We start from the raw sequence: 21,407 nt of genomic DNA on the forward strand, positions 1-21,407 counted from the left end.
CTACTCCCGAGTCACAGCTTGTCTTCCTGAAATCCTAACATCTCAAACGCGCCCCCTTCCAGTTTCTATCCTGAGACCATCGCTCTCAAGAAGAGACCTCCCCCAGCCCCAATCAACCTTTACACTTCGATGAGCGTATGTGCTGGAACATCCATGATATCCTGATCCTTCCGGGAGTTTACAGGTTAAGGGGCAAACAGATCTAGACAAATAAATTACACCACTAAAAATGCAGGTACCCCAGAATATAAAGCAAGAAGGGTAAGAACTTAAAATAAGTAGCACAAAATATCTCATTTATTTATTGCCTTTAAATCAAGCAAAAATCAAGCCTCAATCTTCCAGACCAATGGGAAATTCAATCTTTTTTTATTTTTCAAACTGGTCTCTGTTGCCAAGGCTGGAGTGCAGTGGCACAATCACGGCTCTCTGCAGCCTCGAACTCCTGGGCTCAGGCGATCCTCCTGCCTCAGCCTCCAGAGTAGCTGGGACTACAGGCGAGCACCACCACGCCCGACCAATTTTCGCATTTTTTTGTAGAGACGGGGTTTTGCCATGTTGCCCAGGCTGGTCTCGAACTCCTGAACTCAAGCGACCCACCATCTCAGCCTCCAAAAGTGCTGGGATTACAGGCGTGAGCCCCTGCCTGGCCGGGAAATTCAGTCTCAGTTTCCACTGGACTCCTCTTAGCTAGGTAATTCCAAAGGACTCATGTTTTCCTACAGCAAAAAAACAACAACCAAAAACAAGCAAAAAACCCTCTGGTCAGAGTTTTGTCTGGTACTGAGGCCACAGCCATTGCCCCCATCCACAAAGATTTTCAGGTTTGGGCTCTATGAGGCCATCCCTGATGAGGCCCCTGCCTCTCCCTGGGGCTGCCAGGGACAGACACCTGCTTCCTCTGCTCCAGGACCTGCAGCCTCCCTTCCCTTTCTTTACCTGGGAGACTTCCCTGCTAACTTGGTTTCCCTAAAAGTCCCCTCTCCCCTTCTCCTTGGGGACACTCAGAATGGAATCTTCTATGAGCTCAGGCTTTCTCAAAAGACAGGAAGACACTTTGTTTTCTGCTATCTGTCCTGTGCACATCTCCAAGGCAGATATGACAGATAGGGAGAGAAAACATCCTTATCTCTAAAATGTATAAGTCACAAGCATACTTATTGTATGTTTTATTAGGCAACATAACTACTGCTCTGTCACATGACAGGTGCATGGGTCCTTGTGCAAGTGACATAACCTATTACTTAAATTCTTGTTTTTAAGATTGATAAACTCAAACTCAATGTGGGATAAATATCAATGCTGTTCTGGCTTCAGAATACAAGCTAACTCCTTAACTCTTATCTGGAATTGGAAAACTTCGGGTCAAACAGAGATCATGACCCAGAAATCAAGATGGAGGATGAGGCTGGACGCAGTGGCTCACACCTGTAATCCCAGCACTTTAAGGAGGCTGAGGCAGGAAAATTACTTGAGGCCAGGAGTTTGAGACCAGCCTGGGAAACATAGAGAGACTCCCATCTCTACAAAAGATGAAAAAAATAGGCAGGCCTGCTGGCCTGTGCCTATAGTCCCAGCTACTTACAAGGCTGGGGCAGGAGAATAGAATCACTTGAGTTCGGGAGTTTGAGATTGTGGTGAATTAAGATCATGCCACGGTACTCCAGACTGGGTGACAGAGTAAGATCTTATCTCTCAACTGGTCTCAGTGGCTCACGCCTGTAATCCCAACACTTTGGGAGGCCGAGGCAGGCGGATCACAAGGTCAAGAGATCAAGACCATCCTGGCTAACGTGGTGAAACCCCGTCTCTACTAAAAGTACAAAAATAAGCCAGGTGTGATGGCACGCACCTGTAGTCCCAGCTACTCGGGAGACTGAGGCAGGAGAATGGCTTGAACCTAGTAGGCGGAGGTTGCAGTGACCCGAGATCGCACCACTGCACTCCAGCCCGGGTGACAGAGTGAGACTCTGTCACAAAAAAAAAAAAAAAAAAAAAAAAAAAAAAAAAAAAAAAAAAAAAAAAATTCTTATCTCTCTCTCTCTTTTTTTGTTTTTTTTTTTTTTTGGAGACAGAGTCTCGCTTTGTCTCCCAGGCTGGAGTGCAGTGGCACGATCTCAGCTCACTGCAACCTCCACCTCCTGGGTTCAGGTGATTCTCCTGCCTCATCCTCCCAAGTAGCTGGGATTACAGTCGCCTGCCACCATGCCCAGCTAATTTTTGTATTTTTGGTAGAGACAGGGTTTCATCATGTTGGCCGGGCTAGTCTTAAACTCCTGAACTCAGGTGATCCGCCCACCTCAGCCTCCCAAAGTGCTGGGATTGCAGGCGTGAGCCACTGTGCCCGGTCAGATCATATCTCTTTAAAAAAAAATAATAATACGGCCGGGCGCGGTGGCTCAAGCCTGTAATCCCAGCACTTTGGGAGGCCAGACAGGCAGATCACGAGGTCAGGAGATCGAGACCATCCTGGCTAACATGGTGAAACCCCGTCTCTACTAAAAAAAAAATACAAAAAACTAGCCGGGTAAGGTGGCGGGTGCCTGTAGTCCTAGCTACTGAGGAGGCTGAGGCAGGAGAATGGCGTAAACCCGGGAGGCAGAGCTTGCAGTGAGCTGAGATCCAGCCACTGCGCTCCAGCCTGGGCGACAGAGCGAGACTCCGTCTCAAAAAAATAAAATAAAATAAAATAAAATAAAATAAAATAAAATAAAATAATAATACATAAATATTTTTAAAAACAAGGCAGGGCCAGGCACGGTGGCTCACACCTGTAATCTGAGCACTTTGGGAGGCTGAGGCAGGCAGATCACTTGAGGTCAGGAGTTTGAGACCAGCCTGGGCAACATGACGAAACCCTGTCTCTACCAAAAATACAAAACTTGGCTGGGCATGGTGATCCATGCCTGTAATCCCAGCTACTCAGGAGGCTGAGATGGGAGGATCACTTGAACCCAGGAGGCAGAGGTGGCAGTGAGCTGAGATTGTGCCACTGCACTCCAGCCTAGGCGACAGAGCAAGACTCTGTCTCTAAATAAATAAATAAATGCAAATACAAATAAAAATTTAAAAACAAAGTGAAAGATGAGTCCATATATTCTCATAATAAGGGGAGGGACCCAAAAGGCCCTGGATCCACTTGACTCAGGAGCTTCTCTCCTGGATGTCTCATCGGTGTCTGGGATGTAACACATCCCCTCATGCCCTCTTTGTCCTTGCTGCAAAACTTCTCCTCCCCTTTGGCCCTCTGAAGGTCACCAACATCTACCCAATCAGCCCATCTGTACACTCAGGCTTATCTTCCCATGTCTCTCCTGCTAGTCCTTGCCCACTTAAACCAGATAGTGCCCATAACCAGGCTGCCCTCCCTCTGAAACACATCCTGTGTCCATTCCTTCCTCTCCACCCCAGCCCAGACCACCGGCATCTTCCTTGCTGAGCCTGCAGCAGCCTCCAGTTCTCCCTAACATCAGCCTTCCTACTTTCGGCCCATCCTCCTCTCAGTTGCCTTCTCTTTATCCTTCCTATCCTTCCTTCTCTTTATTTGTTAGAGGAGGTGGTAGTCTGAATAATAGCGCCACAAAGATGTCATCGCCCTAATTCCTGGAAACTTTGAATGTGTTACATGATATATCAAAGGGGATTTTGCAGATGAGATGAAGATCTCAAGATGGAAGAGATTATCCCAGGTTATCTGAGTGAGCTCAATGTAGTCACAAAGGTCTCCCTTATAAGAGGGAGGCAGGAGGGTCGGATGGGAGAAGGACCACGTAATGACAGAGGTCAGAGAGATTTGAAGGTGCTACACTTGCGGGCTTTGAAGATGGAGGAAGGGGCCTGAGCCAAGGAACGCAGGCAGCCTCTAGATGCTGGAAAAGGCTAGGGAGCAGACCCTCCTTTAGAGCTTCCAGAAGGAATCAGCCTGCTGTTACCTCAACTCTAGCCCAGGGGTACCCATTTTCAACTTCTGACCTCAAGAACTGTCAAGATGACACATTGGCAGTCATTTGTTTCAGCAGCAATACAAAATGGATACAGTGATTTGCAAACAGGGTTAAATGCACATATATATGCCCAGTGAAAGCTGTTTTCAATTGAAACAAAAATCCGAGTGACAGCTCAGATTCCTTTGACATTTTTTTTTTTTTTGAGCGGGGGAGTGGGGTTGGGGGGACAGGGGGATGAGTTCTCTCTCTGTCACCCAGCCTAGAACACAGTGCTGTGATCTTGGCTGACTGCAGCCTCCGCCTCCTGGGCTCAAACAATCCTCCCACCTCAGCCTCCTGAGTAGCTGGGGACTACAGACATACACCATCAACCTAGCTCGTTTTTATTTGTTTGTTTGCTTGTACTTTTGGTACAGACAGGGTCTTGCTATGTTGCCCAGGCTGATCTCAAACTCCTGAGCTCAAGCCATCCACCCGCCTCAGCCTCCCAAAATCCTGGGATTACAGGCGTGAACCATGGCGCCTGGCCTCCCTTGACGTCTTTGTGCGTGACTCCAGGCCAGGCTCTGTGAGAAGATGACTCTCTCACCCCAAATCTGCTTTTGAAAAGCACAGGCAGTTTGATCATGCTTTTTGGTTTGTTTGTTTGTTTGTTTGTTCATTTGTTTTTTTGAGACAGAGTCACCCAGGCTGGAGTGCAGTGGTGCAATCTTGGCTCACTGCAACCTCCACCTCCCAGGTTCAAGCAATTCTCCTGCCTCGGCCTCCTGAGTAGCTGGGATTACAGGCGTGCACCACCACACCCAGCTAATTTTTGTATTTTTAGTAGAGTTGGGGTTTCACCAGGTTGACCATGCTGGTATCAAACTCCTGACCTCAAGCTGATCATGCTCTTTCTGAGTCTGTCATCCTTGTGTGGTCCCCAGTCCAGAAGCTGACATTGTGCAGGACATCACCGACTGAGGAAAGCCACACGTTGCCTGGCAGGTGCCAGAGAAATCTTTCTAATGTGAAACCACCACCTCATCAACCTTGCTTAAGAGATTCCAGGCTCCCTTTTGCCTTTAGGATCAACTGAAATGACAAAGTGTGGCTTCCAATGCCCTGCTGGGCAGGCTTCTGGTATGTGGCGCTCCTTCCTGTCCTCTGTGACAATTCTGCAGCTCCTGGAACCGGCAACATCTGTTTTCACCCTCAGGCCTCTTCCCACAGGGTTCTCTTTACCTTGTGTTGTTCCAGCTCCTCCCAACAACACCCCCTCCCCCAACCTGGCCAATTTCTATGAAAACTTGAGACACATTTGATAGAAGTCAGCCCCTTGGGCAGGACTTGTTCCTAGCCAGAGCTGCAGCCAGTGATTCGCAAGGCAGGTCTGCCCAGGATAGAACAGCCCAGAGCCACAGGGAGAAAAAGGCCAACTGTGGTTTTCCAGGTATGCATACACACGTGTGAGCTGACTTACTTACAGGGCTCCTGGGAGCTGCCAGAGGAGACTCCACAGGGGCAAAGCTGGCTCATCCCACCCTGGGCCTGAACTGACAGATACGTCCATAATTAGAGCCAGTGTGACCCCAGGGTTCTGGGCATTCTTCACCTGTCCCAGGGCAGGTTAGTGGTTCAATCTCAATGGTGCCAGTTATAAGATGGTGACCTTGGATAATTTTTTTTTTTTTTTTTGAGGCGGCATCTTGCTCTGTAGCCCCGGCTGGAGTGCAGTGGCACAATCTCAGTTCACTGCAACCTCCACCTCCCAGGTTCAAGCGATTCTCCTGCCTCAGCCTCCTGAGCAGCTGAGATTACAGGCGCTCACCACCATGCTTGGCTAATTTTTGTTTGTTTGTTTTTGTTTTGCTTTTTTTTTTTTTTTTTTTTTTTTCAGTAGAGACAGGGTTTCACCATGTTGGCCAAGCTGGTCTCCAACTCCTGGCCTCAAGCGATGCACCCACCTCCGCCTCCGAAAGTGCTGGGGATTACAGGTGTGAGCCACTGCACCTGGCCATAAATTCTTCAACTTTAATAATCTCAATTTGCTTGTATGTGAAGTGGAGGTAACAATAGCTACTGCCTAGGGCTGTGATGAGGCCTGAAAATGTGACCATGCATATAGAGTACCCAAAGACTGCTCGATGGGTAGCAATCATGGGTGCCTCCCATCCAGAACGTCCTTGTCTTTCTACCAGGAAACGATGCTGTCCAAATCATCAACGAGTGGAATTAAATTTAATTAAATTAGACTGGGTGGGAGATTATCAGCCACAGCTCTCGCTGTCTGGGCCCACTTCGTCTGAGTCACAGTACCCTCTCCGATGGGCCCTGGATGACTCAGCCCATCCACTTGACTTGTCTTCATGGCCACCAGCATCTCTTGCCCTGGCCTCCTGACTGGTTCTTGATTTCGACTGGGGCCCTCCCTATCCCCGTCCCCACCCCTATCAGTCCATTCTCCTTACAACTTGTGGCTGTCTTAGAACAAAAACAAAATTTAAAAAACCCACACCAAGTTGATTCTTTTACTTCCTGCTTACAACCCTCAACAACACTCCCCACTCCTTAGGGAGAGGTATTTCCATATACCATGAAATTGGAATAGAAACCTCCTCCTCACTGTGGCCACTGCAGTCTCCAAGACCTTGCATGTGCCCTGGCTCAGGCTGACTGCAGCTTTGTCTATCCCACGGCCTTCTCATTTGAAGCTCACACTACCTGGAAACTTACTTCCTCTGGGAAAGCCCTCTCTGGTCCCCAGAATAGAGGCCATCACTCCCATAGCATCATGGGACTCTGCTTTCTCGTTCTGTCCGGGTCTCCTTGATTGTGTAATGATCTGATAAGGGCCTGTCCCTCCAGTCAGACAGAAGAGGAGGGAATTATTATTCCTCCCACAGGGGAGGAATAATGTTTGTATTGTTTACTATTGCTTCCTTAGCACAGAGCCCAGAACACACTAAGCACTCAAGAAATGTGTATTGAGGCCGGGTACGGTGCCTCCCGCTGTAATCCCAACACTTTCGGAGGCCAAGGTGGGAGGATTGTTTGAGCCCAGGAGTTTAACACCAGCCTGGGCAACATAGCAAGATCTTTTACAAAAAATTTTTAAAATAGCGGTGCATGATGACGCATGCCTGCAGTCCAAGCTACTCAGGAGGCTGAGAAGGGGAGGATCCCTGGAGCCCAGGAGTTCGCGGCTACAGTGACCTATAAGTGACTGCACCACTGTAGCCTGGGCAACAAAGCAAGATTCTGTCTCTAAAAATAATAATCATAAAGAAAGAAATGTGTGTCAAACACATGAAGAATAAAAAAGGATAGTGCTACTTATAGGAATTCTGTGCAGCCTTGTGTAAATAGCCAAATTATTTTTGTGTAAAAATGGACTTTCCCACGTCTTCAACATAGTAAATCTATTTTTTCCATGTCCCTTGTAAAGCTTTTTGCAAAATTTGCTGCATTCGAGGCACTCTCCTTCCATTAATATTCTTCCGTTAAGTGGTTTTTACGACCACTTCACGCTTTAAGAAAGAAGCGCCCTTTAGTATTTAAAATACTCTCTCAGCTTCCTTGGTGAGATCTTTGGCAACCTTCCTACTGTTGATTGTAACCGGTGCGACTTGGAACACGATGTCACTCTTCCAGAACTCTTCTCAGACAGACCTAGATAAAACTTACTCTGTGTCACCAGTTGGGGACAAGGTGTTTGGAAACAGTACCTTATGCAACAGAACTGCTGGAGGGCCGCCCCTCAGAGGCAAATGAAATAAAAATCATGGTGTGTGGAAAATGTGCCCGCGGAGTCCTAGGAACCAAAGATTTTTAAGCGTCTCTGCCAGTAATTCAGTTTTTATTTTATGTTTCTTGGAAAACTGAAGTATTGTATTTACCACGTGTCACCTAAGATGCAGAAAGGGGGGAAAAAAGTGATCCTGGCTGGTGAAGATTTCCATTCCAAAGGCAGCCTGGTCCAAGCTGTTCTCTTGCAACTGACTCCCCCATCTCCCCCACCAGGCCCCTCCTGCCCCTGCGGAGGCTCCCTGGGGAGGGGTATTTCCTTTCAATATGAAATCTGTCTTTTTGCTCGCTCATTTCTGTGGGGAATGGCACATCCATGCAAAGTTGTTGGCTGCTCTTATTTTACTTCAAAAATGGGCTGGCCTCAGACACCTGAGTTTTTCCTCGAATACTTTAAAGCAAATTATGTGCCGGAACCTCTCAGACCTGCTCTCACCGGAATTTCCTTTGAGTGTTCATGTCTCAGAGCCTTATGTAACCTGACACAATTATCTGAAAAAGCTTGGGATCCAAAAGAAAGGTGTTCTGGGCTAGGAATGAAGGTCAGAGCTGGGAAAAAAGTGCTCTCCCCTGCCTGGGGACTGGGTCACACTTCACTACGACAATGCCCAATTCACATTCCAAAGAAAAAATACTAAACCTCTGGCAGGGTGACCAGTGGGTATACTCACCTCATTTCTCTGAACAAGGAATCGCTTAATGAGGGCTCCCGGGGCATTACAAAGCCTTGGACGTGGCTGGCAGTTAAAAATATTTCGATAACCACCTCCAGCTTCTGGTTTCCCAGGATGGAAGCAGGAGTGGCTCGGGCCCCTTTAGGAGAGTAACCCCTCCACTGACTGCAAAAATTAAACAAACTGGAGAGTTGGGGTCTCATGCCAGAGGTCAGTGCTGCAAATGGGGTGTAGGTGGGGGTCTGGAATTCACATTTTTATACCAAGTGGTTTGTCTAAGTGATTTGACTCAAGCCCGGCCCAAGGCTCCCCTACCCCAGCCCACTCCCAACATGAGGGGGAAGGAAAGCGAGGACAATAACTGTAAGTACAGACCTAAAATTGGGGGCAACCAGGAGATGACCCCACATTCTGGAAAGCCCTCAGGCCAAGAAGCTCTTTTTCTTCTTCTTTGAGAAATATCAACCCTGCTCGGTATTTGCATACCAGCAGTGAGGGACCTCCACGGAGCAGAGGCACCACTCATAGGTGGTTGACTTTTCAAGGAATTCGCTGGAGAAAATTGTAGGCAAGGCTGTGAACAAAACCCCCCTCCATCTGGTTTCAGTTTATTTAAAAAAAACAACACACACAGGCCTCCCCAACAGCAATCCGAAGACAGCCACAGCTTCCCCAGGGGGCGTATTAGCCACCAGGGGTGGGGCTGAATTATGTATATGCAAATAAATTAAAACAGTCAGCCAACAGCAACTAATTTTTGTATCTTTTGCAGTTGTTCTGCCAAGAAAAGGCCTGAATCGGGGTGATGGAAGCTGTAAGGAGACAAGCTTTGGAATGAGATTTAACAACCAAGTTGCCTTAATTCCATCGTTGGGACACTTGTTTTTAATCGAGCAGCAAATAGTAAAAGGTCAGTAGCCTTATCCTTATGTATAGGATAAGGATAATGATAGTACCTACTTCATAGTGATGATGTGAGGATAGTAAATAAAATAAAGACCAAGCAAGCTAAGCACAAGGGCTGGCATGCCACAAACACACAGTCACACTGGAGGATACAAGACAGATCCTAGAAGGATTTCATCCAGAGTCAATCAAGCTCTCCCTCCACATGCTCTCAGCTGGGGCTTGCTTTCCCTCTGAGACTGGTCCAGAAAGCCCTGCAGAGCACACTCTCTCTGTTTCGCAAACTCAAGGACCCTAATCCCCAAACATCTGCCTTTAATCCTGGAGACAGTAGAAGTTCGGAGGAGGGTGCCAGACACAGGCTGAAAACACAAGTGATGCTCCTGGCTTTCTGTGTCTTACTGGCCCCTCTCTCTGGTAACCGGAGGGGAGGTTTCCTTCAGTTCCTTAACTGAAGGGCCTGGTTTCCAGGTGCCCAGCCCAGGTGGGATAGCTCTGAAAAATGGTGGGGACAGGGGGAGTTCAGTTCATGCCTAGGGTATTCAGAGGGGAGTCGGCAACCTCCAGGGCTCCCATGCTACGGGAGCAACGTGCTGGAGCCCACAGGCTTCCACGTGTCTTGGGGCTCAGCCTTTGCATGTTCAGGGGCGCCTCGAGCTCAGTTTGTTTGAACAGACCTCTACTCTGTCCCTCATCTGGATGCAGACTACCAGCCTCAAGGATCACTTGAAGCCAGCAGTTCAAGACCAGCCTGGGCAACACAGTGAGACCCCTGTCTCTACAAAAAATTTAAAAAACAATAGCCAGGTGTGGTGGTGAGCACCTGTAGTCCCAGCTACTATGGAGGCCTAAGATGGCAGGATTGCTTGAGCCCAGGACTTCAAGGCTGCAGTGAGCCGTGATTGTGCCACTGTACTCCAGCCTGGGTAACAGAGCAAGACCCCATCGCTAACTAAAAGTAATAATAATAATAAAGTAATAATCATAATAAAATTTAAAAGTGATAATAATTTAGTCAGCCTCCATTCTTCCCCAGATCCATTTCCTGACCACCTGGGAAATGGATCATTTGCTCAAAACCATTCCAAGCTCTCCTTTGCCCTCAGGATGAAGTCTAAGGTGCTATGGATGACCAACACAGCCCCGTATTAACACAGTTCTCAAGAGCCCAGACTTTGGCTTCAGGTACACCTGAGTTTGAATCTTGGGGCTGGTCCAAGACTCCAATGCAAATGGACTTGAGCTTGAGAGCTTGAGCAATTCCCTTCGCCTCTGGAAGCCTCAGTTCCCTTGAATGTAAAATAGTGATAATGGCAACTACTATAAAGGCTATGATGAGGTATCTGCACCCAACCCAGGGCTTGGGACACAGCAAGAGATTTGGAGGCCATTGCATGGCATGAAGTTTGAGGATGTGGTGGGGCACGATGACTGCCAGCACCAGCGTTAGACATGCTGAGGCTGAGAGGCCTATGTGTGTCCAAGAGAAGTGTCCAGGGGCAGCTGGACATGTAGGCCTGTGGTCAAAAGGGAGGGCTTGGCCAGAAAGCAAGCAGGGAGGTCGCCAGCATGTGAATAGAAAGATGAGCTCATTGTGTGGGGAGGGCCAAGAGTGAGGCCTCCACAGCCACAGCTTCACCCACAAGGAAGAGAAGCTGGAGAAGGAGGCTGAGAAGGAGAGGCAGTGAGGTAGGAGGAAACCCGGCAGCCATGGCTTTGCAGGCACCCAAGGGAGACAGGGCTTGGGGCAGGAGAAAGAGATGCCAGCAGGGCCAAGGCTTTGAAGAGGCCAAATTAGCTGAAGCCAGAGATGGGTCTATGGGATTTGGGAACTAGGGGGTTAGGAGGGGAGCTGGTCCCAGGCAAAGGTCGGGAGGGGAGAATGGTGATGGTGATTATGGACAACTTTAGAGAAATGCAGCTGAAAACACGAGAAAACACAAGAGAGACGCTTTTTTTTTTTTTTTTTGAAACAGAGTCTTGCTCTGTCACCCAGGCTGAAGTACAGTGATGCAATCTCAGCTCACTGCAGTCTCTGCCTCCCGGATTCAAGAGATTCTCCTGCCTCAGTCTCATGAGTAGCTGGGACTACAGGCATGTGTCACCACACCTGGTTAATTTTTGGATTTTTAGTAGAGGCGGGGTTTCGCCATGTTGGCCAGGTTGGTCTTGAACTCCTGACCTTAGGTGATCCGCCTGCCTCGGCCTCCCAAAGTGCTGGGATTACAAGCGTGAGCCACCGTGCCCAGCCACAAGAGAGATGCTTGTGCAAAGGGATACGGGCTTGAGGTTTCCAATGGGTGAGGCTAGCACCAGTACACTTGCTGCTAGGGCCAGTAATCAGTTGCTATATCTGTGGTGCCCAGCACAGGGCCTGGCACGCAGTAGGAACTCAACACAAGTTTTCTGTTTTTGAGGACAGGGAGCAATGGGGTCTAGGACCCTGGCCACTGGCAGGAAGAGGGACCCTCTGCCATTCTGCCAAGAGGAGGCGTGGTGGGAGTGAAGGCGTGAAGCAGAGTGCAGGGCAGGGGCTCCTTGGAAATCTGCAGCCTCTGAGCTGCAAAGGGAGGAGGAGGTGACAAGTCAGTGCTGAGTGCTCTGCTCCAGGAACCCAAGTACAGTCAGAGGACAGAGCGTGAGGGCTCCTGGAGTCTGCCACTTGGTACCCCCTACTCTAGACATCTGTTCCCCTCTCCTCAATCCAGCAGTCAGTCGATTACCTGGTCTTTATCTCCTTCAGAGCCGTGCTCTCCCTACACGGCCAGCAGAGGATGCCAGTGAGCTGCTGGACTGCGAGGGAGGAGACCAGAGCCAGCCTGCCCACCCCTCTGTCCTCCAGAGCCTGGGGCGTGCTAAGGGTTTGGTTAACCAGGTTTCTGACCAAGGTGGGGTGGAGGCTAGGACAAAGGACTAAGGGAGTCTGTGGGCTGAGGGCTTAGGGGCTGAGTGGCTCAGGGGCTCTGCTCCTGGTCACCCTTCATTCCTCTGCCCTGCCAGACTCTGCTTTATCTGTTGAGGCTCCTGCCCACTGCCCCTCTCCGCTTCACTTCCCTGGAAGCCCCTGACAGCCTAGACTCCTGGTTCTAGCAGAGGCTGGTTTTCTGCCCCTAGGCAGGCACAACTTGGCACCAGGCCTCAGACAGGGCTGGGCCAGCTTCTCCCAGCCATGACTGCCCTAACCACCTTGTACTTCTAGAACGTCTCCACCTAATGAGGGATAAGGGGTCAGTGGCTGAGGAGGCCACGGGAGTTGGAGCATAGGTTCTGAGAAGGAGGAGGTCTGGGCTAGGAAGTAGGATGAATGGGTGGGGGGAGTTTACATAAAAATATGGCAGATGGTCTAGTCCCACCAAGACCCAAATCCTGTAAGACTAATGGCTCTGCTTGAGGTGGCATGAGGTTCCAGAAGCTGAGCTGGAAACACCCCCTTCCTCATCCTAACCACGTTATACTCTTCAGCTAAACGCAAATCCCAACATCGCCTCCCAGCAAGTCTCTCTCCCCATCGTGGCCTTTGCGGTTCCTTCCCAGGACAGTGTAGGACCCTGCTTCTGTCTCTGCCCTTATTTTGCCTTCCTGCCCCATCCCCCTTCTCTTCAACTCCTGCTTTAGCAAGTGCTGGTTCTATCTGTGTCGCCTTGACCTTGAAGGCTCCCCAGGACCCTCATCTCAGCTTCTACTCCCTTCCCCACTCCAAGGGGAAGACTCCAATGGACTGAGGCTGGAGAAACCACAGCCAGACTCTTGGTGGGGTGGCTAAAGCTGGGGGGTCTGGCCAATCCAAGCTCTACAGCTCAAATCAGGAAGTCAGGCCAGGAGCGCTGTGTCTGTCCCTGAGCCTGGGCCATACATTCACCCCAACAGGAGTCAGCGACTTTGGAAAAGGAATGTTTTCCTGAGTTTCTAGAGACAGGATGACCCAGATTGAAGGACAGAGAGTTACCAGAAACACACCCAACACACACAAACGTACTCACTTGCACACACAGGGTCACAGCATAGGGAGTGACACAACCAAATGGCCTGGACAAGCCACAGAGTCCCATGGACACAAGTGCTTACAAACACAGGCACACAAGGTCGTGTACCCAAGGTCAGGCACACGCACCCTCTTCATTCAAGTCCTGCCTCCCAGGGCCAGGGCTTGCCTGTCATCCGTCCTTAGGAGGATGGATAGGTGGAGGCACAGGAGTGACTTGGGGCAAATTGGTCCTCCACCCAGAGCCTCTCCCTTTAGGTGGGTCTGGCTCCCAGCACCCCCCTGAGATTTCCCTGGCCCACCAGGGGGCTGTGTCTGGTGGCAGAGAGGGCACTGGAGGAGGCATCGCCCTGAAACCCTGGCAGAGCCTGGGCACCTAAGAGAGAATGAGCAACAGGACTAGGAGGTGTGACAGGGAGTCCGCAGCCTCCCAGGGCCTTGGGAGGGCAGGGATGAGGCACTGAGCATGGCCTGGAGGCCCACGGGAAGCAGGGAGCCGTCTGCCGAGGGCTGCACCTACTCCTCTCATCATCAAGCCTGCAGCCAGGTACTGGCACCAACTCCCAGTGCCTGGCAGAGCCCTGGCATGGATGCTAGGCACAGGGTGCCAGACACGGGGGTGGGCAGGGTGGGGGGCCACTGGGCCACACACAAGCATGGAGACCTTCACACAGGCAGGCAGAAAAATCCACCCACACTCATACCACTTATTTTACCCCCCGGGGTTCAGGGGAGCAAGGCAGGGAACACCCTGTCCTAGAGGCTGCCTTCTTCACTGACGCCCCTCTGGTCTGACTGTTGGGGTTGGCGGGGGTGGGCCATAGGTAATGGGAGACCTAGGTGCTTCCTCTGACACCCCACCCCCCACTGACCCCCACACACATACATTTGTGAGGCAGGAAGTGGGGTCGTGCGACCCCAGGGCTAAGCCCTGGAAGGAAAGGGAAAGATGGGGCAGAGACTCCAAGAACCTGGAGCTGTCGTCCTGCTTCCCCGCTAGCCCCTGTCCCAGGCGGGTTTTGTGGCCGCGAGCTGCTCAGGGGTGAGCGCACCTTAGGGTGTGTGCGCCAGGGACCTGGCGCCGCGGACCACGTGGGAGTGCGGCGCGTGTACGGGCGCTGGCGGCAGCGGCAGCGGAGACCAGGTGAGCACCGGCTGGTTCCCCGCGGTGTTCCTGCAGGCTTGGCGGCCGCGGCGGTGCGATCAGCAAAGGGCACTGGGATGCCCGTTGTGCGTGTCCTCAGGTGTCCCGAACAAGCGTGAGTGGCATGTGCTCACCTGAGCTCGGCGGCTTGCCAGCCCCGGGCGCGTGGGTGCTGCAGCCAGGCGGCTCCTCGAGCGCAGCAACTTTGGGACTTTGTTCCGGCTTTTTCCAAATCGAATCTGGTCGAGGGGGCGGGGCGGGGGGGGGGGCACCTGCCCTGCAGGGGGTGCCGGGAGAGAAGTGGAGGAAAGCCCCGCCCCCGCCCCGCCCGCTCCCCGCCCTCTCCCCCGCCTCCGGGGCTCTTTATAAGCTCGGCCCGAGGGCGAGCAGAGAAAGCCTGTGTCCCTCCCGCGCCCGAGGCCGGTGTTCCCCTGCACTCCGCGCCCGGGCCCAGACTCTTTCTCCCCAATCCCCGGCCCGGCCCCCGCCCCGCCCCGCCCCAGCCCGCTGGGCCGCCATGGAGCGCTGGCCTTGGCCGTCGGGCGGCGCCTGGCTGCTCGTGGCTGCCCGCGCGCTGCTGCAGCTGCTGCGCTCAGACCTGCGTCTGGGCCGCCCGCTGCTGGCGGCGCTGGCGCTGCTGGCCGCGCTCGACTGGCTGTGCCAGCGCCTGCTGCCCCCGCCGGCCGCACTCGCCGTGCTGGCCGCCGCCGGCTGGATCGCGTTGTCCCGCCTGGCGCGCCCGCAGCGCCTGCCGGTGGCCACTCGCGCGGTGCTCATCACCGGTGAGTGCGCGGGTCGCGGAGCGCGGGGACTCCAGGCTCGAGGGCGGGACTAGACACTCACAGGACTGACTCCTCATGGGCACGGCCAAGGCGGGCTCCCCAGCGCAAGAGTGGGAGAGTTCTCCTCCCCTGGGTGCAGGGAGCGAGCCAAGTAGGGAGCGCCGGGCACCTCCCCAAGCCCGGGTTCACTACCTGCTGCTGCAGGGAGTGTTGGAAGGAAAGTGAGACAGGGAGTGGGCAGGTTCAAGAAAGAAACTGACTGGTGGCTGAGAAGAGGGAGCCTCCTGGAGTTTGAGAGTTTATGTCATTCCCTTCCCCAAGAGAGCAGTTTCAGGGGACTTCGGAGGCTTTGAGAAGGGAGGATCGTTACCCCTTGAACGCTGCCTGACATCCCCACCTGAGACACGCCATCTCCCATTCCTGGGGCCAGAGGGAAGAGCTTAGATGGGGAACTTCCCCACCCGACCCATCCCCCACTGGCTGGGATCCTTGGAGTTCAGAAAAGCTTGAGGTCACCACGAGGGGCAGCTGGACATTCAGCTGTCTTTCTGTCTAGCCATCCACTGCCAAACTGCTGAGGCAGTAGTTCGGAGCCTGCACCCAGCACCCTACCCCCAAGCCCTCCTGGTCCTCTGTGCCCAGGAAGGAGCTCTTGGAGAGCTGGGCTCAGGTGCCTCTGACCGTGTAGCTGAGCTCCTTTGTCTGAAGCAGGGAATAAATCTGTCACCAGAGGGAGGAAGGGGGGGGTGCTGGAGGCCCGGCCGGAAGTGGGGAGGGGGAGAAAGGCCAGGGGGCACTGACTCCATTGCATGGTGGTGGGGGGCAGCCTGGTCTCTCCCCCAACACCCATGGGTTTGGACAGGTGCTCTGGGTTTTGTCCTTGCATTGCGCCTCGGCTGGGGCAGCCAGCAACCTGGCTTCTCAGAGACCTGGGTCTGCTAGGTGCCCTGTGTGATCAGATGCGGCTGGGAGAATTTTCCAGAGGAGGAAATCCTTGAGTGGGGCCTCGGAGGATGAGTGGATATAAGTGGAGTATGAAAGGGATCTCGGATCACAGAAAGGATGTGGGACAAAGGCTTAAGGCAGGAGTACACATGGCCTCTGCAGGGGACAGCCAGTCTGGCTGTGGGGGTGGGGAGAGGGGGATATGAGGTGGTTTCCTTGGGAGGGGCCATTAATCAGGTAAGAAGTCAGACTGCTGAGGCAGAGTAGGGGGGAAGGAGGCACAAGGGCCACACACTCCAGCAAAGATGGTAGAGATGGGGAAGTGTTCGGGCTGGACAGGAGAGACCCAGGTTCCAGGAGCAGTGTGAAGCCTCAGCGGACCCCAATTTCAGGGGTTTGAGGAAGGAAAGTCAACAGACACCCCTGGTATGAGGTAGGGGTTAGGTTGTGGGCTCTGCCTCTGGGGACAGGGCAGATCCCTTCCTGCTTTCTTTCTTTGTGAGCCACCTCAACAGGACCCAGGCCATCCGTAGGTACTAGTGGCCTAGCTGGGTGGTCTTTCCTGAGGTCTCACCTCAGGCCTTTGTGCTGCTGCTGTGGCTTCTGGCTTTGAGCCTGAGAGAGAGGTAAGAGGAGGGATGCTTTCTCTAACTTGGGCTCACAGGATCTCTGGTGGCAAAGCTGGGGTTGGGGGAGAGAGGACCACCCAACCTGCCCTGTACAAGCATCAGGAAGCCTCCAAGTTTCCCAGGGCCCTAACACTTGGGGGTTGTCTCTCAACACTCGGCTGGAAAACAAGTAGGTAACCAGGTTCGGCCCCACCTGCCAAGAACACTGTGTCTTGGGCCCGGTAGAGCTGCCACTCCCCCTCCCCCTCCCAAGAATGCCCAGAGAAGCACTTGCCGAGGCTACTCCCGGAGCTCAGCTGTGGAATCAGGGTTTGGGCTGAGGGTCAGGTGCCTGTGTGCACGCATATGCACGTGTGCGCCAATGGGTGGTAGGGATTGAGCCCATTGTGAAAACATCCAGCCAGGTTAGAAGTATGTACAGGTATCTGAGGGTGTGCACATGAGCAAGAGGGTGTGCAAGATGTGGGTGACTTGGGACCACAGAGCTGAGGCCTGTGGTCAGCTCAAGTCAGAATTGGGAGGTTTGTTTCCCTTGGGAGGACCTGTCTGCTCTGAGAGGGACCTGGGCAAGTGCATGTATGCATTTGTGTGTCTACACACACACACATGCACACACGCATGCTTGCCTCCCTCTCCAAGGCAGACTTGCCTGGGGAGTACCCCTCCTCAGCAGGAGCTCGAAGCCCCCTGCCCAGTGCTGTTTTCAGTAGAGAGAGTGGAGCTGAGATGGGGAGACCGTACTGAGCAGTCCAGGAGTAGGGAAGCAGAGCTGCTTTGCAGCTTCTATTCCAGAAAATGGGGGTTGGGGGGCAGGGTTGAGGGCCAAGGGTGGGAGCAGGAGCAGAATAGAAAGCCTCCCCACTCACTGGCCTTTCCCCTTCCCTCACTGGCTGCCCATGGAGCCAGGATCAGCAGGGGCTTATCAGTACTATGGACCCCTACACTGGCTCTGCCTGGTGGTTCTTCTCTCTGCATACCAAAGACAGAAATTAAGCCTCCAAGAGTGGTAACTAACCTTGGTCACACTTGGTGGGTGTGGGAAGGGATTCAAATGTAGGTCTGTTCTCTTCTTCATCTAGCACAGTCCCTGTCCTGGAGGCAAGTAGTCTGGGGCTCAGAAAACACCCGTGTTGCCACTGATTGGAATTCCAAGGGTCTGGGTGAAGTGGGGATGGGCCTCCAGCTTGCCTCCAGCTTGACTCTAGCCTGAAAAAATAGTAGAGCATGTTGAGGCTGGGAAGGGAGGTGGGGCTCATGTTATACAGGGCCTGAGCCAGGGAGCTTGGGCTTCATTCTGAGGACTGTGGCAGCCTTGGAAAGGTTTGCAGCACAGAGAGATATTGTCATTTTTGGAAAGATCCCTTCAGCTGCTTAGGTAGAGAAGGGCTTCAAGAGGGCAGGAAGGGACAGGACTAGAGATGAGGCTGCTTCAGAGTCCAGATTAAGGGAGGAGAGCCCTAGGCAGTCAGAAAGGAAGAGAAGCCAGATGTAGTGGCTCACATCTTCAGTCCCAGCAATTTGAGAGGCCAAGGTGGGAGGATCACTTGAGCCCAGGAGTTCAAAACCAGCTTCGGCAACATAGTGAGACTCCCGTCTCTGCAAAAAAAATTTAAAAACCAGCCAGGCAGGCTGGGTGCAGTGGCTCACGCCTGTAATCCCAGCACTTTGGGAGGCCGAGGCAGGCAGATCATGAGGTCAAGAGTTAGAGACCAGCCTGACCAACATGGTGAAACCCCAGCTCTACTAGAAGTACAAAAATTAGCCAGGCCCATGGTGACGTGCACCTGTAATCCCAGCTACTCAGGAGGCTGAGGCAGGAGAATCGCTTGAACTCAGGAGGTGGAGGTTTCAGTGAGCTGAGATCATACCACTGCACTCCAGCCTGGGCAACAGAGCGAGACTCCGACTCAAAAAAAAGAAAGAAAAGAAAAGAAAAAAACCAGCCAGGCGTGGTGACACAGGCCTGTAGTCCCAGCTACTCAGGAGACTGAGGAGGAAGGAATGCTTGGGCCCAGGAGGGGAGGTTGCAGTGAGCCAAGATCATGCCACTGCACTCCAGCCTGGGCAACAGAGCGAGACCCTGTCTCAAAAAAAAAAAAAGAAAAAAAAAAAAAAAAAAAAAAAAAGAAAGGGAGGCTCCGTACTAATACTATGCCTGTGCCTGTGAGCTGTGACCTGAAATCAAGAAAGCAGAACCACATTGGGGCCTGGGACTATCCCAGACCTGACCTATGTGGATTTGGGAAGCAACTTAGCATTACTAGGCCTTAGTTTCCTCTTCTGTAAGCCACATTGGTAGGGCAGCCATAGGGAGTCAGATAGATGACAACTGTCACAGAGTAAGGGCCCAGGGCTCAGCTAGAGGGGCAAAGCCTACCAGGGATGGGCCTAGGGAAGGAGTTAGGGTCGTTGATTGCTGGTGGCTTGGGTTTGCAGGGGCCTGGATCCCATCCAGACCCTGGTGATTGTGGGGTTGTCTCAGGCTGGGCTGGGCCACAGTGGAAGTTCACTGACTGCCCTGCCCTGGCCAGGCTGTGACTCTGGTTTTGGCAAGGAGACAGCCAAGAAACTGGACTCCATGGGCTTCACGGTGCTGGCCACCGTATTGGAGTTGAACAGCCCCGGTGCCATCGAGCTGCGTACCTGCTGCTCCCCTCGCCTAAGGCTGCTGCAGCTGGACCTGACCAAACCAGGAGACATTAGCCGCGTGCTAGAGTTCACCAAGGCCCACACCACCAGCACTGGTCAGTGGCAAGTGTCCACCAGGCAAGGGCATGGCAGGGCAGTGGGAAGGACACGGGAACTGGAAGTTTGCTGCTGGGCTGACCTGAGGCTTCCCTCCTCTGCTCTGTGACCCCAGGCCTGTGGGGCCTAGTCAACAACGCAGGCCACAATGAAGTAGTTGCTGATGCGGAGCTGTCTCCAGTGGCCACTTTCCGTAGCTGCATGGAGGTGAATTTCTTTGGCGCGCTCGAGCTGACCAAGGGCCTCCTGCCCCTGCTGCGCAGCTCAAGGGGCCGCATCGTGACTGTGGGCAGCCCAGCGGGTGAGTGCCTGCCCCACTGGAGCAAAAAGGAGCTCCCTGGGGTGAGGGAGGGCTTAGGGAGCCCCTTGCCAAAGCTGAGCTGCCCCACTCCCAATCCATCCACAGGGGACATGCCATATCCGTGCTTGGGGGCCTATGGAACCTCCAAGGCGGCCGTGGCGCTACTCATGGACACATTCAGCTGTGAACTCCTTCCCTGGGGGGTCAAGGTCAGCATCATCCAGCCTGGCTGCTTCAAGACAGGTGGGAATCAGGGCTGGGAGTGGGGTGGGGGTGGGGAGTGGGGCTGGGAATGGTCTTATGGGGGCAGGTCAACTTTGATGAACGGTCGTGGTTTTGGTTGGGGGTGTGGTTTTGGCTGGAGACCTGGCGCAGGTTAAACAGTCCTAATTGACTTTGGCTCCCCTAGCTGACCCCGCTCTGACCTTGCCACTCCTTCCCCAGAGTCGGTGAGAAACGTGGGTCAGTGGGAAAAGCGCAAGCAATTGCTACTGGCCAACCTGCCTCAAGAGCTGCTGCAGGCCTATGGCAAGGACTACATCGAACACTTGCACGGGCAGTTCCTGCGCTCGCTACGCCTGGCCATGTCCGACCTCAGCCCAGTTGTAGATGCCATCACAGATGCGCTGCTGGCAGCTCGGCCCCGCCGCCGCTATTACCCCGGCCAGGGCCTGGGGCTCATGTACTTCATCCACTATTACCTGCCTGAGGGCCTGCGGCGCCGCTTCCTGCAGGCCTTCTTCATCAGTCACTGTCTGCCTCGAGCACTGCAGCCTGGCCAGCCTGGCGCTACCCCATCACAGGACGCAGCCCAGGACCCAAACCTGAGCGTTGGCCCTTCCCCAGCAGTGGCTCGGTGAGCCCTGTGCACCTATGGCCCAGCCACTGCAGCACAGAAGGCTCTGTGAGCCCTTGGTTCCTCCCTGAAAACTCCCAGCATTACCATCCCCCAAGTCTGTCCTGGACCCTGGCCTAAAGGATCCCACCCCCACTTCATGCCCACTGCTGATGCCCAATCCAGGCCCGGTGAGGCCAAGGTTTCCCAGTGAGCCTCTGCGCCTCTCCATTGCTTCATGAGCCCAAACAGACCCTCCTGGCACAACACTCTATCTTGCAGCTTGGAGAACTCTGCTGGATGGGGAGTCTCGTGAAAGACCTCACTGCATTCTTTCACAGGACTCTGCAGATAGTGCCTCTGCAAACTAAGGAGTGACTGGGTGGGTTGGGGTCCCCCTCAGGATTGTTTCTCAGCACTAGTGCCTCAGTGCTGCAATTGAGGGTTAAATCCCAAGTGTCTCTTGACTGGCTCAAGAATTAGGGCCCCAACTACACCCCGCCAAGCCACAGGGAAGGTTGTACTGTACTTCCCAATTGCCACATGTTAAATAAAGACAAATTTTTATTTCTTCTAAAATACGGCAGGTGCTGTTTAGAGGGGGTGACTGGCTGGCTGGCTGAGTGACATGATGTGGCCGTGTGACAGGGTGGCAACTCCTGGGGCTCAGTGTGGAGGCTGGGGACTCCCCTGGTACTCTGTGATTCACACCTCCCCCTCCTCCACTGACC

The 21,407-nt window shown here is 53.2% G+C and overlaps 1 protein-coding gene across 1 annotated transcript; it reads left to right on the forward strand.

Moving 5' to 3' along the window:
- Window positions 1-14,833: 14,833 nt before the first annotated feature.
- HSD11B2 (hydroxysteroid 11-beta dehydrogenase 2) lies at window positions 14,834-21,255 on the forward strand. Its single transcript, XM_030924687.1, has 5 exons — window positions 14,834-15,221; window positions 19,327-19,539; window positions 19,656-19,841; window positions 19,947-20,084; window positions 20,286-21,255. Exons 1-5 carry the CDS (start codon window positions 14,957-14,959, stop codon window positions 20,699-20,701), a joined length of 1,218 nt encoding a protein of 405 aa, XP_030780547.1. The 5' UTR covers window positions 14,834-14,956; the 3' UTR covers window positions 20,702-21,255.
- The last annotated feature ends 152 nt before the right edge of the window (window positions 21,256-21,407 follow it).

This window comes from Rhinopithecus roxellana, chromosome 20, assembly GCF_007565055.1.
Source record: "Rhinopithecus roxellana isolate Shanxi Qingling chromosome 20, ASM756505v1, whole genome shotgun sequence".
Classification (NCBI taxonomy): Eukaryota; Metazoa; Chordata; class Mammalia; order Primates; family Cercopithecidae; genus Rhinopithecus; species Rhinopithecus roxellana.